Source organism: Pristiophorus japonicus, chromosome 15 (genome assembly GCF_044704955.1).
Source record: "Pristiophorus japonicus isolate sPriJap1 chromosome 15, sPriJap1.hap1, whole genome shotgun sequence".
In the NCBI taxonomy this organism is placed as follows: Eukaryota; Metazoa; Chordata; class Chondrichthyes; family Pristiophoridae; genus Pristiophorus; species Pristiophorus japonicus.
In genome coordinates, this window is record NC_091991.1 from 12813065 (window position 1) to 12829467 (window position 16403).

A 16403-nucleotide genomic window follows, 5' to 3' on the forward strand; every position below is an offset into this window, starting at 1 on the left:
GCCTGAAGGCTCTGTGCCTCAATGCGCGGAGTATTTGTAATAAGGTGGACGAATTAACTGCGCAGATAGCAGTTAACGGATATGATGTAATTGGCAGCACGGAGACATGGCTCCAGGGTGACCAAGGCTGGGAACTCTACATCCAGGGATATTCAACATTCAGGAAGGATAGACAGAAAGGAAAAGGAGGTGGGATGGCGTTGCTGGTTAAAGAGGAAATTAATGCAAGAGTAAGGAAGGACATTAGCTTGGATGATGTGGTATTGGTGGAGCTACGGAATACCAAAGGGCAGAAAACACTAATGGGAGTTGTGTACAGACCACCAAACAGTAGTAGTGAGGTTGGGGACAGCATCAAACAAGAAATTAGGGATGCGTGCAATAAAGGTACAGCAGTTATCATGGGCAACTTTAATCTACGTATTGATTGGGCTAACCAAACTGGTAGCAATGTGGTGGAGGAGGATTTCCTGGAGTGTATTCGGGATGGTTTTCTAGACCAATATATCGAGGAACCAAAAAGGACTAATTAGCAATCTTGTGCGAGGCCCCTTGGGGAAAAGTGACCATAATATGGTAGAATTCCTTAAGATGGAGAGTGACACAGTTAATTCAGAAACTAGGGTCCTGAAGTTAAGGAAAAGTAACTTCGATGGTATGAGACGTGAATTGGCTAGAATAGACAGGCGAGTGATACTTAAAGGGTTGACAGTGGATAAGCAATGACAAACATTCAAAGATCACATGGATGAACTTCAACAATTGTACATCCCTGTCTGACATAAAAATAAAATGGGGAAGGTGGCTCAACCGTGGCTAACAAGGGAAATTAAGGATAGTATTAAATCCAAGGAAGAGGCATATAAATTGGTCAGAAAAAGCAGCAAACCTGAGGACTGGGAGAATTTTATAATACAGCAGAGGAAGACAAAGGGTTTAATTAGGAGGGGGAAAAATAGAGTATGAGAGGAAGCTTGCTGGGAACATAAAAACTGACTGCAAAAGCTTCTATAGATATGTGAACTGAAAAAGATGAGTGAAGACAAACTTGGGTCCCTTGCAGTCAGAATCAGGTGAATTTATAATGGGAAACAAAGAAATGGTGGACCAGTTAAACAAATACTTTGGTTCTGTCTTTACGAAGGAAGACACAAATAACCTTCCGGAAATACTAGGGGACCGAGGGTCTAGTGAGAAGAAGGAACTGAAGGAAATGCTTATTAGGCAGAAAATTGTGTTAGGGAATTTGATGGGATTGAGGGCCGATAAATCCCCGGGGCCTGATAGACTGCATCACAGAGTATTTAAGGAAGTAGCCCTAGAAATAGTGGATGCATTGGTGATCATTTTCCAACAGTCTATTGACTCTGGATCAGTTCCTATGGACTGGAAGGTAGTTAATGTAACAGTACTTTTTAAGAAAGGAGGGAGAGAGAAAAAGGGTAATTATAGACCAGCTAGCCTGACATCAGTAGTGGGGAAAATGTTGGAATCAATTACTAAAGATGAGATAGCAGCGCATTTGAAAAGCAGTGACTGGATCGGTCCAAGTCAGCATGGATTTATGAAAGGGAAATCATGCTTGACAAATCTTCTAGAATTTTTTGAGGATGTAACTGGTAGAGTGGACAAGGGAGAACCAGTGGATGTGGTGTATTTGGTCTTTCAAAAGGCTTTTGACAAGGTCCCACACAAGAGATTGGTGTGCAAAATTAAAGCACGTGGTATTGGGGGTAATGTATTGACGTGGATAGAGAACTGGTTGGCAGACAGCAAGCAGAGAGTTGGGATAAATGGGTCCTTTTCAGAATGGCAGGCAGTGACTAGTGGTGTGCTCAGTGCTGGGACCCCCGCTATTTACAATATACATGATTTAGATGAAAGAATTGAGTGTAATATCTCCAAGTTTGCAGATGACACTAAATTGGGTGGCGGTGTGAGCTGTGAGGAGGACGCTAAGAGGCTGCAGGGTGACTTAGACAGGTTAGGTGAGTGGGCAAATGCATGGCAGATGCAGTATAATGTGAGGTTATCCACTTTGGTGGCAAAAACACGAAGGCAGAATATTATCTGAATGGCGGCAGATTAGGAAAAGGGGAGGTGCAACGAGACCTGGGTGTCATGGTACATCAGTCATTGAAAGTTGGCATGCAGGTACAGCAGGCGGCGAAGAAGGCAAATGGAATGTTGGCCTTCATAGCTAGAGGATTTGAGTATAGGAGCAGGGAAGTCTTACTGCAGTTGTACAGGGCCTTGGTGAGGCCTCAGCTGGAATATTGTGTTCAATTTTGGTGGTCTAACCTGAGGAAGGACATTCTTGCTATTGAGGGAGTGCAGCGAAGGTTCACCAGACTGATTCCTGGGATGGCAGGACTGACATATGAGGAGAGACTGGATCGACTGGACCTGTATTCACTGGAGTTTAGAAGGATGAGAAGGGATCTCATAGAAACATATAAAATTCTGACGGGACTGGACAGGTTAGATGCAGGAAGAATGTTCCCGATGTTGGGGAAGTCCAGAACCAGGGGACACAGTCTAAGGATAAGGGGCAAGCCATTTAGGACTGAGATGAGGAGAAACCTCTTCACTCAGAGTTGTTAACCTGTGGAATTCCCTACCGTAGAGAGTTGTTGATGCCAGTTCATTGGATATATTCAAGAGGGAGTGAGAGATGGCCCTTACGGCTAAAGGGATCAAGGGGTATAGAGAGAAAGCAGGAAAGCGGTAATGAACTGAATGATCAGCCATGATCTTATTGAATGGTGGTGCAGGCTTGAATGGCCTACTCCTGCACATATTTTCTATGTTTCTAATTGATCATTTACCTCTTGGGGCCTCGCTATGGTGCAAACTGGCTGCTGCATTTGTTTATGTAACAACAATAGAATCATAGAATGGTTACAGCTCAGAAGGAGGTCATGCGGCCCGTCGAGCCCATGCCGGCTCTCTGCAAGAGCACCTCAGCTAGTCCCACTCCCTTGCGCTTTTTCCGTATCCCTGCACATTATTTTCCTTTTGAAGGCTGCAATTGAATCTGCCTCCACTGTCCTCTGAAGCTGCCTTTCAGAAGTGTGGTGCTTTGAGATGTCCTCAGGATTGGGAAGGTGCTCTCCTCTCCCTTTCCCTGTCCCTCTTCCCTCCTTCCATGTGTTTTGATTTTCCTCAGTTTGTGTTGTTCTGCACCCTTGAGGTGACCTAACATTCATGCTGTCTGTTTAGTTGGTGTTGTGTTCTGTGTTCTGTGTGCTAGAGGTGAGTGCCAACCATAGCTTCTCATTCAGTAATGGGATGGATGTCCCCTTTGGCCACTCCTTGAACTATTACCTGGCTGGAAATGTCAGGTGTGGAGCAGTGGAATCATTGAGATTTCTACCAGGTAGGCGATTTGTGCTTTTTTAAAAAAAAATAGTTGGATCTATCGAAGAAGTACTTAGCATTGCTGGTGATATTCTGTTACAGGATCTTTTCATTGTTGCTTCTATTCACTTATTTTATTTTTTAAATTATGTTTAATTTACTGGTCAGGGATCTTTGCTTGAGGGATAATCCAGGTGAACAAACTTTACATTTAAAAATAATATTTCTAATAAAAACAGATTGTGAGAAATGGGGAGCAAGTCTGTCAGCATCTGCAAAGAGAACAGACAGGGTAATGCTTTGTCAAATATTTTCCATAAATCTAAATGCTTACTAGAATCCTCTGTTCCCATGAATATAAAACAAAACCATTATTGTAAATACAAATTCCGTTTTCCTCCCGCCCCCATCTCTTAAAAACCGTCCTGGGAACAGCCATCTTGTGTTTCTTCAAGAATGATATCCCTCGAATAGGTTAACCACACACACATACTCATTTCCTCGCTCAAATGCTATGATACGCCAAATTGTTAATTCCTTCACACCCCCCGGGATAACATAAGCAAGCTATTAATTTATTCTCTCATCTGTTATGCTTTTTATATCCTTCTATGTACGTTTTGATTAGTTACATCTGTCCTTTTTATCGCAATATGTTGAATTTTCTCTCTAATGAATTCAAACTGCATTTATGTTGTAGAATCAAATGATGCAACATAACTAAATACTGGACGGTATGCTCTGGTGTGGAGGGGGGGGGGGTTATTGTTGGCCTGTGATCCAATCCATGTGTGCTGGCTGTATTAGCTCGGTGTAACTGCATCATTTACATTATTGGGCATTCGAAGTGTTGCTTCTGGTTTGACGGCCTGTTGTGTGAAAGCTCATCAGTGACCTGGAATTTCTCTGCATCGATGATTTTTAACCAGTGTATCGAAAGTGAATTTAATACGTGTGTGCTACAACCAACCAATTTACTGCCCAATTAGACTGCAGTCTGTTTAACGGGTAGTTAAAAGATGCTGCTGAAGCAGATTGAATTGGCATCTGACATTAATTGAGATGCTCATGACCTTTTTGTTTCATTCACCTTTGACCAGGTTCGAAGACCTTAGATTACACGAATGGCATGTTTGACTGCCAGTCACCTAACTCCCCGTATATCGGTGGGCTGCGAGTATTACACCTGGTCGAAGATCTCCGTGGACTACTGGAGCTGATGGAGAATGAGGAGAAGGATGGACTGCGGTGTCAGATACCAGACTCCACTGCGGAACTTCTGGGTGAATGGTTACAGAGTCACCTGGTGAGCAGCTCGGTATCGAACATCTACTTCCATTGCTTCTAGTTTGTTTGTTTCTTCCCAGTTCTTTCATAAACATGTGTCTCTCCCCACTTTATACTCACACCAGTTCATTCGCTGATAAATTGGAGGGAATGTTCTGGTGTATGACGGGAATATAGAAAGTTCGAGAAGTACTTGCAGTATAAGGGCTGAGGGCCTCCTTGCCTTGTATTTCCTCTATAGATTTGTAAAACCGTTAGCACTTTCCCGCGACGATCTGTGCAGTGTGCGCGGCCAGGGTGATCTCCTGGACTAGTTTCGATCGCCTGGATGGGTTGGAGAGGAATTTCCCCAGTTTTTTTTCCCCCCCCCCCCTCCTAAATTGGCCTGGGTTTTTAATCTGTTTTTTGCCTCTCCCAGGAGATCACACGGCTCCGGTTGGGGTGGGAGTGTAGAATGTTTCGGTGCAAGGGGTGTCGCAGTTGTGTGGGGCGGACTGGTTGGGCTGAGTGCTCTTTCCATTTCTGCCATTGTTCATTATTATTAGGTTTATATGTAACCTTCAGGGCTGCTGACCGAGGGCCGTGCGGCTCTTTGTCGGCCGGCGCGGACACAATGGTCTGCACTGTAAATTTCTGTTTGCTGCTGCTGACTAGCCTGCACTCTATTTCATCATCATAGGCGGTCCCTCGTATCGAGGATGACTTGCTTTCACGCCAAAAAGGGATGAGTTCACAGGTGTTTCAATGAAGGACCTAATATTCCAGGTACCCGAACTACATGTTGAAGGGTGGAAGATGCCTGTGCGTGGATTTTTTTTAACGTGATGGCTGATGCACACCAGCCACCACACGGGCTTGACAGAGTCCAGTCCCTGCCCGCTCCCCATAACCCTTTACTCCCTTATTGTTCAAAAATCTGTCTATCTCCGCCTTAAATATATTCAATGACACAGCCTCCACAGCTCTCTGGGGCAGAGAATTTTACAGATTTACAACCCTCAGAGAAGAAATTCCTTCTCATGTCAGTTTTAAATTTAACAGGTAGTTAAAAGCTGTTGCCGAGGCAGTTTGACATGGAAACCACATTGCCAAGCATCGCTGATTGGAAGGACTGTTTTTTGGAACTATAGCCTTATTTTGCTGTCACACAGCTCACCCAAACAACAGCAAAGAAACTACTGCATTCATTTAATGTTTGTGTTATTTCTAAAACATGGTTTGGGTGGGCTACTCCTCTCTGACATCTTGCTGGTCCCTTTCCCCCAAGTGAGGGGGCACTTAAATAGGGGTTGGACTTTGCCCACTCCTGTTGGCTTATTAGCGGACCTTCAAAAGAGCGTACCAACTCCCCCGCTCTGAAACTTCAGTAATCGTCTGATCTTTTCAATCCTAAACCTGTTGGAACAAAATGAGATGAAGTACAGCCCTGTTCTGGATTCCTCAGCAGAGATCTTGCGGAGTGGGTGAGCAGTGGTCCAGGATCAGATGTTTTCACTTAGCAGTTGCTGTTCTTGATCATTTTCAAGGCTTTTACATTTTTTTTATTTTAGTAACTCATTTATCGGCCCAAACAGCTGCTGCAGTTACTGAAAAGTGAGGTAATTTGGCTGCTGGTTTGCAGCTGTAAACATCAGTTTCAAAAATGGGAGGAAACTTTATTTTTATAAACTTCAACTCCGTTGACCTGCTCCAAGAGGCTGCAAGTCACAGGTGTGGGTCTTTGAGTGACAGCAGCAAACCCAAGGCTGGCAGCATGTTTTCTGTTTGATGCCAATCTCCCCCATCCCTAAAAGTGGCGAATTTTACCAACCGGAAGCAGAAGTTCCGAATGTTCAGGGTTGCAGTGTGTCACTTGGGGATTTTCTGTAATTTTGGGGGTATCTGTCCAATGTCTCAACTTTTAATGCTTTATACATTCTAATCTTTTCACTTTTTCTGATTTTAATTTATTGCTTGGTTTACCCGTTCACCCTGCTGTTCATTCTGTAAAATACCACCTTTTCTCACTGTGAAACCTGCACTTGTACAGTGCCTTTCTCATCCTCATAGAATGGTGTCGAACGACAATACCGGAACTGGCCATTCGGCCCGACTGTGTGTGTTGGTGTCTGCGCTCCACAAGCTGTAATCTAAATCCAGCCTGGCTGTTCCATTCCCATTTTTCTTTATTTCCATTTCTTTCAGCTAACTTACCTATTAGAAACATAGAAACATAGAAAATAGGTGCAGGAGCAGGCCATTCAGCCCTTCTAGCCTGCACCGCCATTCAATGAGTTCATGGCTGAACATGAAACTTCAGTACCCCCTTCCTGCTTTCTTGCCATACCCCTTGATCCCCCGAGTAGTAAGGACTTCATCTAACTCTATTTTGAATATATTTAGTGAATTGGTCCCAACCACTTTCTGTGGCAGAGAATTCCACAGGTTCACCACTCTCTGGGTGAAGAAGTCTCTCCTCATCTCGGTCTTACCCTTAGACTGTGACCCCTGGTTCTGGACTTCCCCAACATTGGGAACATTCTTCCTGCATCTAACCTGTCTAAACCCGTCAGAATTTTAAACGTTTCTATGAGGTCCCCTCACATTCTTCTGAACTCCAGTGAATACAAGCCCAGTTGATCCAGTCTTTCTTGATAGGTCAGTCCCACCATCCCGGGAATCAGTCTGGTGAATCTTCGCTGCACTCCCTCAATAGCAAGAATGTCCTTCCTCAAGTTAGGAGACCAAAATTGGACACAATACTCCAGGTGTGGCCTCACCAAGGCCCTGTACAACTGTAGCAACACCTCCCTGCCCCTGTACTCAAATCCCCTCGCTATGAAGGCCAACATGCCATTTGCTTTCTTAACCGCCTGCTGTACCTGCATGCCAACCTTCAATGACTGATGTACCATGACACCCAGGTCTCGTTGCACCTTCCCTTTTCCTAATCTGTCACCATTCAGATAAAAGTCTGTCTCTCTGTTTTTACCACCAAAGTGGATAACCTCACATTTATCCACATTATACTTCATCTGCCATGCATTTGCCCACTCACCTAACCTATCCAAGTCACTCTGCAGCCTCATAGCATCCTCCTTGCAGCTCACACTGCCACCCAACTTAGTGTCATCCGCAAATTTGGAGATACTACATTTAATCCCCTCGTCTAAATCATTAATGTACAATGTAAACAGCTGGGGCCCCAGCACAGAACCCTGCAGTACCCCACTAGTCACTGCCTGCCATTCTGAAAAGTACCCATTTACTCCTACTCTTTGCTTCCTGTCTGACAACCAGTTCTCAATCCACGTCAGCACACTACCCCCAATCCCATGTGCTTTAACTTTGCACATTAATCTCCTGTGTGGGACCTTGTCGAAAGCCTTCTGAAAGTCCAAATATACCACATCAACTGGTTCTCCTTTGTCCATTTTACTGGAAACATTCTCAAAAAATTCCAGAAGATTTGTCAAGCATGATTTCCCCTTCACAAATCCATGCTGACTTGGACCTATCATGTCACCATTTTCCAAATGCGCTGCTATGACATCCTTAATAATTGATTCCATCATTTTACCCACTACTGAGGTCAGGCTGACCGGTCTATAATTCCCTGTTTTCTCTCTCCCTCCTTTTTTAAAAAGTGGGGTTACATTGGCTACCCTCCACTCGATAGGAACTGATCCAGAGTCAATGGAATGTTGGAAAATGACTGTCAATGCATCCGCTATTTCCAAGGCCACCTCCTTAAGTACTCTGGGATGCAGTCCATCAGGCCCTGGGGATTTATCGGCCTTCAATCCCATCAATTTCCCCAACACAATTTCCCGGCTAATAAAGATTTCCCTCAGTTCCTCCTCCCTACTAGACCCTCTGACCCCTTTTATATCCGGAAGGTTGTTTGTGTCCTCCTTAGTGAATACTGAACCAAAGTACTTGTTCAGTTGGTCTGCCATTTCTTTGTTCCCCGTTATGACTTCCCCTGATTCTGACTGCAGGGGACCTACGTTTGTCTTTACTAACCTTTTTCTCTTTACATACCTATAGAAACTTTTGCAATCCGCCTTAATGTTCCCTGCAAGCTTCTTCTCGTACTCCATTTTCCCTGCCCTAATCAAACCCTTTGTCCTCCTCTGCTGAGTTCTAAATTTCTCCCAGTTCCCAGGTTCGCTGCTATTTCTGGCCAATTTGTATGCCACTTCCTTGGCTTTAATACTATCCCTGATTTCCCTAGATAGCCACGGTTGAGCCACCTTCCCTTTTTTATTTTTACGCCAGACAGGAATGTACAATTGTTGTAATTCATCCATGCGGTCTCTAAATGTGTGCCATTGCCCATCCACAGTCAACCCCTTAAGTATCATTCGCCAATCTATCCTAGCCAATTCACGCCTCATACCTTCAAAGTTACCCTTCTTTAAGTTCTGGACCATGGTCTCTGAATTAACTGTATCATTCTCCATCCTAATGCAGAATTTCACCATATTATGGTCACTCTTCCCCAAGGGGCCTCACACAATGAGATTGCTAATTAGTCCTCTCTCATTACACAACACCCAGTCTAAGATGGCCTCCCCCCTAGTTGGTTCCTCGACATATTGGTCTAGAATACCATCCCTTATGAACTCCAGGAAATCCTCCTCCACCGTATTGCTTCCAGTTTGGCTAGCCCAATCTATGTGCATATTAAAGTCACCCATTATAACTGCTGCACCTTTATTGCATGCACCACTAATTTCATGTTTGATGCCCTCCCCAACATCACTACTACTGTTTGGAGGTCAGTACACAACTCCCACTAACGTTTTTTGCCCTTTGGTGTTCTGCAGCTCTACCCATATAGATTCCACATCATCCAAGCTAATGTCTTTCCTAACTATTGCATTAATCTCCTCTTTAACCAGCAATGCTACTCCACCTCCTTTTCCTTTTATTCTATCCCTCCTGAATGTTGAATACCCCTGGATGTTGAGTTCCCAGCCCTGATCATCCTGGAGCCACGTCTCCGTAATCCCAATCACATCATATTTGTTGACATCTATTTGCACAGTTAATTCATCCACCTTATTGCGGATACTCCTTGCATTAAGACACAAAGCCTTCAGGCTTGTTTTTTTAACACCCTTTGTCCTTTTAGAATTCTGCTGCACAGTGGCCCTTCCTGTTCCCCGCCCCGGGCCTCTCCGCTCCCCACCCCCCCCCCCCCATCTCCCCTCCGTCTACTGCCTCTGCCTCCCTTTTGTCTCCCTCTGTCTCCCTGCATTGGTTCCCATCCCCCTGCCATATTAGTTTAACTCCTCCCCAACAGCACTAGCAAACACTCCTCCTAGGACATTGGTTCCAGTCCTGCCCAGGTGCAGACCGTCCGGTTTGTACTGGTCCCACCTCCCCCAGAACCGGTTCCAATGCCCCAGGAATTTGAATCCCTCCCTGCTGCACCACTGCTCAAGCCACGTATTCATCTGCGCTATCCTGCGATTCCTACTCTGACTAGCACGTGGCACTGGTAGCAATCCCGAGATCACTACTTTTGAGGTCCTACTTTTTAATTTAGCTCCTAGCTCCTTAAATTCGTTTTGTCGGACCTCATCCCTTTTTTTAACCTATGTCATTGGTACCAATGTGCACCACGACAACTGGCTGTTCTCCCTCCCATTTCAGAATGTCCTGCACCCGCTCCGAGACATCCTTGACCCTTGCACCAGGGAGGCAACATACCATCCTGGAGTCTCGGTTGCGGCCGCAGAAACGCCTATCTATTCCCCTCACCATTGAATCCCCTATCACTATCGCTCTCCCACTCTTTTTCCTGCCCTCCTGTGCAGCAGAGCCAGCCACGGTGCCATGAACTTGTCTGCTGCTGCCCTCCCCTGATGAGTCATCCCCCCCAACAGTACTCAAAACGGTGTATCTGTTTTGCAGGGGGATGACCACAGGGGACCCCTGCACTACCATCCTTGCACTGCTCTTCCTGCTGGTCTTCCATTCCCTATCCGGCTGTGGACCCTTCTCCTCCTGCGGTAAGACCAACTCACTAAACGTGATACTCACGTCATTCTCAGCATCGTGGATGCTCCAGAGTGAATCCACCCTCAGCTCCAATTCCGTAACGCGGACCGTCAGGAGCTGGAGGCGGACACACTTCTCTCACACGTAGTCGTCGGGGACACCGGAAGTGTCCCTGAGTTCCCACATGGTACAGGAGGAGCATATCACGTGACCGATCTCTCCTGCCATGCCTTAACCCTTAGATACCCTTAAATTGGTAATAACAATGTTACAGTTCACTTACTGATATAAAAAATAAAAAGAAAAGCTACTCACCAATCACTTACCCCATTGGCTGTGACGTCACCTTTTGATTCCTTTCTACTTCTATTTTGCTTTCTCTCCCGCTGTAGCTGCACCGCTGGGCCTTTTATAGGCCGCTCCGCCACTGCTCCCGCCTCTCCCCAACTGCCGCTGGTACTCGAGCTCCCGCTGGGCCTTTTATAGGCCGCTCCGCCACTGCTCCCGCCTCTCACCTACTGCCGCTGGTACTCGAGCTCCCGCTGGGCCTTTTATAGGCCGCTCCGCCACTGCTCCCGCCTCTCTCCAACTGCCGCTGGTACTCGAGCTCCCGCTGGGCCTTTTATAGGCCGCTCCGCCACTGCTCCCGCCTCTCGCCAACTGCCTTGTCTGTTGGCTGGTTTTAGCTTCAATCACTAACTCTGGTACCTGTCATACGTTCCATGGGCTCATACCCACAATATCCTGCTGTCTGTCCTTGTATTTAATTTTATATCTCTCTTCCCTCGGTCCTGTTCCCACTGCTCAATCACTGCAGGACATCCCAGAGGGCTTTCAGCCCATTAGTTACATTCAAAGTGCAATGATTTTCTCCCACAAACAGTAGTAAGATAAAGGACCAGTTCATCTGGTGATATGGCTTGAAGGAAGAATGCTGGCCAGCATACAGGGAGAACTCCCTGCTTCTCCTCCGATAGCGCCATGGGATCTATTGCATTCAACTGAACAGGCAGACAGTTTAACATCTCGTCCATAAGACAGCACCTCCAACGATGCAGCACTCGCCTCAGTACTGGTGTCCATCTAGATTCTGTGCTCAAATCCAGCAATAGGACTTGGAGACTAGAGTGCCCTTACCACTGAGGTGTGCGCACGGATGCGTAAAATGTGGATTTTATTCTGCTGCCAGTGGACCATTGAGAGAAGCTGATTTAGTCAGTCAGACAGTGCCATCTTGTGGTGACTGCATACTATTACAAGTCAATATTAATAATTTGTTTTTCTATTTATGTACACGTATGCATTTGGACAAACAAAATGAAAGTAATAGTGTTTTGGAGTGTGAAAGAGACTTTTCTTGGATTGGGTTGAGTGCACACTCAAGTTAAATGGTTATTGAACTGTTGGCAGCTACACTTGTCTATGTAACAGTGACTCCACTATTCATTGTCTGTGAATCCCCTTGGGAAGTCCTCAAGAATAAAAAGATGCAATATATATGCAAATTTTTTTCTTGTTTCCCTTGTATTCAGTTTCCCTTAAATAGTACACACCCGATAGGTCAACATTGAGTCTCATAAATACTCATGACTTTAGTACGTACATAACTCATATTCGACAGTTATGAGTAGCATCATTTGTTTAATAGCTATGGTACTGAACATGTCCTTGCCATATACACTGTGCTATTTATCCTGTGAAAATAAATGAGGTTTGACTGAGTACTTTGATTCTGAGGAGGTGACGTAGTGCTAGATGCTGCAGTGATTGAGATGTGTCCAGTTACTATAGCATTTGGGAGTTTAAAGTGGTCCCGAGACTTATCCCGAACACTGTATCCTGTGGGTCTCTGGTCACTTTCACTTAAAAAGAAATTGCTGAATTTGACTCCGATCAGGATATAAACGGGGGAAGAAAAGCAGAGGCAGAAATCCTGAAGCAAAATTACAAAGGAAGAGGAATAGGCAGGGAAATGGGGGGGGAAAGGAAGGCAGGGAATGAAAGCATGCTGCCCTAGCTGTTTCAGCAGCTGTGGAATAGAGCTTTGAACAATGTGTTTTAGAATTATAGGAGTGGTTAAAAAGGTGGTGGACTGTAAAATCTAGGAGATGCTGGTGAAGGCAGTTTGTTAAACTGCAGAATATGGCTCCTGCAGCACGCATTCTATGTAATAGATCAACAGTCTCTCTTCTGTTTGAGCCTCCTGTCAGATTTCTCACTATAAATGCCTGTGCCCACATTTGTAATGGAAAGTGTCTGAAATGTAAGCTATAATTACAGCCCCCTGCAGTGCCACCTCTGGCAAGGTGGTATAATTGCCACTGACAACGTTGGGTCATCTGTTCATGTCATGTATGTAACCACAATGTAACACCACTGTATCACTGTATATACTCAACCTAGATGCACACCTTGACCACAAGGGGTGAACTTGTGGGAGACACTCCTTACCTGATCTCACAGGTATAAAAAGGGAGGTCCCACGCAGGGTCATCGTTTTTGGAGTCCTGTGAATAAAGAGTTAAGGTCACAGAGTGACCTTGTCCCCAGAATGTGCCTCGTGTGGTTTCATATTGTAGAGTAAGGACTTTACAGTTCCCATTATAAATATAGATACAGGACTGTATAATGGAAATACAAAAGTAAGGACAGAATGTATGCTTAAAGATGGGGACTAAATTACATCTGTGTGACTTGGTGCACTGATCCCCTCCCTCCAGCCCCATTCCATCTGAAGACCACACTTGGTCCTAATTCGCACAAAGTCCCGCTCACCCATCACCCCTGTGCTCGCTGACCTACATTGGCTTCTGGTTAAGCAATGCCTCGATTTCAAAATTCTCATCCTTATTTTCAAGACCCTCCATGGCCTCGCCCCTCCCTATCTCTAATCTCCTCCAGCCTCACAACATCCCCCCCCCCCCCACCCCCCGAGATGCCTGAGCTCCTCTAATTCTGCCCTGCTGAGCATCCCTGATTATAATCGCTCAGCCATTGGTGGCCGTGCCTTCTGTTGCCTGGGCCCCAAGCTCTGGAACTTCCTGCCTAAACCTCTCCACCTCTCTACCTCTCTTTGCTCCTTCAAGACGTTTCTTAAAACCTGCCTCTCTGACCGTCACCGCTAATTTCTACTTTTGCAGCTTGGTGTCAAATTTTTAGCGCATAATACTCCTGTGAAGGGCCTTGGGATGTTTCACTGTTAAAGGCGCTATATAAATACAAGATGTTATTGACACTCTCTAATGCCACGTGAGATTGACCAGTTACCAACATATTCCTATCTGTTAGTTTCAATAAATCACTACGCATTTACAAACAATGTAATTGTTTTAAAGCCAACAGAGGAAAGTATTGAAAATATCTCAAAGCATGCATGTGTGTACTGTACATGTCAAGAGGTGATGTATGTGATCAAACATTTCAGTTTGCTCACAGCATTAAATGCACAAGATCGGCGTTTGCTTTCCATGGTTAGATTGGATTCCTTATCGGCAGTATTCCTTTCAGACTGATGGTGCAGCCGTGTTGTGTGGGTCAGTCGGTACCCCATTAACCAGAGATGATTCATTCGGCCTGAATATTGGAGCAGCTAATTGCCGCTTGATATTGAATCATTTCACTAGCATTGCTCTTCAGCAAAACCAGCCCCAGAGAAACCATTTCTGTGAAAGCTAGGCAAGTGCCACAAACTCCGTGCAATCTGTTTCTAGATGCACTAGTGATGTAAAGTGGTATCGGGTTCCCAAGATGTATACAAACGAGCCAGCCTATTTGGCCCATCTTAGTTCATCCATCCAGAAAGAATCTACAATTTGCCTGTTGCAGCATCCAGGTGTTTCTTGAATGATTCCAGGCTTTTCAGTTCTACTACTCTACCCACGTGTTGATCACTCTGAGAGAACTTTCACTAGTTTGAATCTGTGTCCCCTTGGTCTCAACTTTGGCCGTTCAAGGAAACTTGGGCTGTAATTTTCTGAATCTACTTTTTCCACAGTTTACTTTCCATAAAATCACACTTCACCTGGACTTTCTCCAATCGCTCCTCATAGCTCAGACCTTCTACAAGGGGATCACTTTTTTTGTTTTTTGCTGAACTGCCTCCAAGGCTTGAATGCATTCCTGTCTTGGTGATCGGAGCTCGACACGGTACTCTGACCAGACAGTCGTACAATCCGAACATAACACTGACTGGTACGCGACTGTTTCTGCTATATAGCTGAGCATTCTACTTGCTTTGCTGATTTGAACCAATCAGAGCAGCATTCAGTTAGTTATTCAATCTTGTTTTCAAAAGAGATTTGTATTTTATAAAATTCACGTTTCAGAGCAGTGATGTACAGTATCAGATCATTAAACTAGTTCATTCGATACTATTTCACCCATTCAGAGGGCTAGGATTTGTTGCAATGGAATTTTTTCACTTGACTGAATAGCAAAGTGTCATCAGCAAACTTTACATATCTTTTACAAGTTAGTGGATGCCTTTTTAATTGGCTGGTTTATTAATTTGTATACAATTAGTATTGGAGAAAGGATGGGTGGTGCAGCTAAAGGTGCTATACAAATGCAATGCATCCCTGCCCATTGCTGCCGTTACTTGGAATGATGCCAGATGGCAAGTTTATGTACTTGCTTTTTGGTGCAACAGTTAAGCACGATCTCCTTTGTCACGCCACTAAGTTGTAGCAAATGCTTGGGTTTGGAGAGGGAGGAAGTGACACCCACAGCTGGTCTATGGTCTGTTTTCTTTTGGGCCAAATGGACGAACATCAATAATGCTGAGCAGATGAGGTTTAACGAAGGGGGGGGGGAATGAGTTGTGTCACTTGACCTGAGCCCCTCTGACTTATCATTTTAGCAGCTCTGATGGTTTCTGCAACACCAAATGGACCAATTATATGGCTTCCCGGAAAATCCTTGCAATTGAGATTAAATCCATCTCTGGGCAAACACGGCAGAAATGTCTGCACAGCGCGATCCCACAAACAGTAGTAAGAAATAATTCAGTGTTTATGCAGCACCTTTTATATCCACGGGACACCCCAAAGAGCATCAACCAATGAAATACCTTTGAAATGTAGTCACTGTTGTCGGTGTCGATAAACACATTAGCCAATTTGTACACAGCACGATCCCACAAACAGCAATGACAAGTTGATCTGTTTTTGGTGGTGATGGTGGAGCGAGAAAGATGGGCCAGGGCACTGGGAGAACTCCATACTCCTCATGGAACAGTGCCATGGGATCTCTTGTGTCCATCGGATGAGGCAGATGCAATCTCATCCAAAAGACAGCACCTCCGACAAATCAGCACCCTTCAAAGCTACACTGATCAGCCTAGTTTATGCACAAATCCATAAACTGGTAGCCACAAGTGTGAGTGCAGCCAACTGAGTCAAGCTGACTTGTCATACAATTAATGGGCCCAAGTTTCCACACGATAAAAAACGGGCGCCCCTCCGAGCTGGGCGCCCGTTTTTCGCGCCTAAAAAAAGCTCGCGATTCTGGAGCGTTCTGCAGCTCCTTGTCTGCCTGGCGTGGCGCCGGAGCCTACACTCGCGCCGATTTTGTAAGTGGGAGGGGGCGGGTACTATTTAAATTAGTTTTTTTTCCTGCCGGCAGCACTGCGCGTTGGAGCGTTCGCGCATGCTCAGTGTGAAAAAAACATTGTCACTCGGCCATTTTTGTAGTTCTTTGTAGCTGTTTAATTATTGAACATTTTTTTAATAAAAGCATCTTGCCATCAGCACTTGCAGCCTTCTCAC

The 16403-nt window shown here is 45.1% G+C and overlaps 1 protein-coding gene across 10 annotated transcripts in view; it reads left to right on the forward strand.

Annotated features, from left to right (window-relative positions):
* Positions 1-16403, forward strand: part of ppfibp1b (PPFIA binding protein 1b) — a 110745-nt gene that overhangs the window by 19240 nt on the left and 75102 nt on the right. For all 10 annotated transcript variants that reach the window (XM_070900155.1, XM_070900158.1, XM_070900156.1 and 7 more), the window contains exon 3: positions 4461-4666. In XM_070900155.1, the coding sequence (XP_070756256.1) occupies positions 4461-4666 (206 nt within the window). The remainder of the gene's footprint in view (positions 1-4460; positions 4667-16403) is intronic.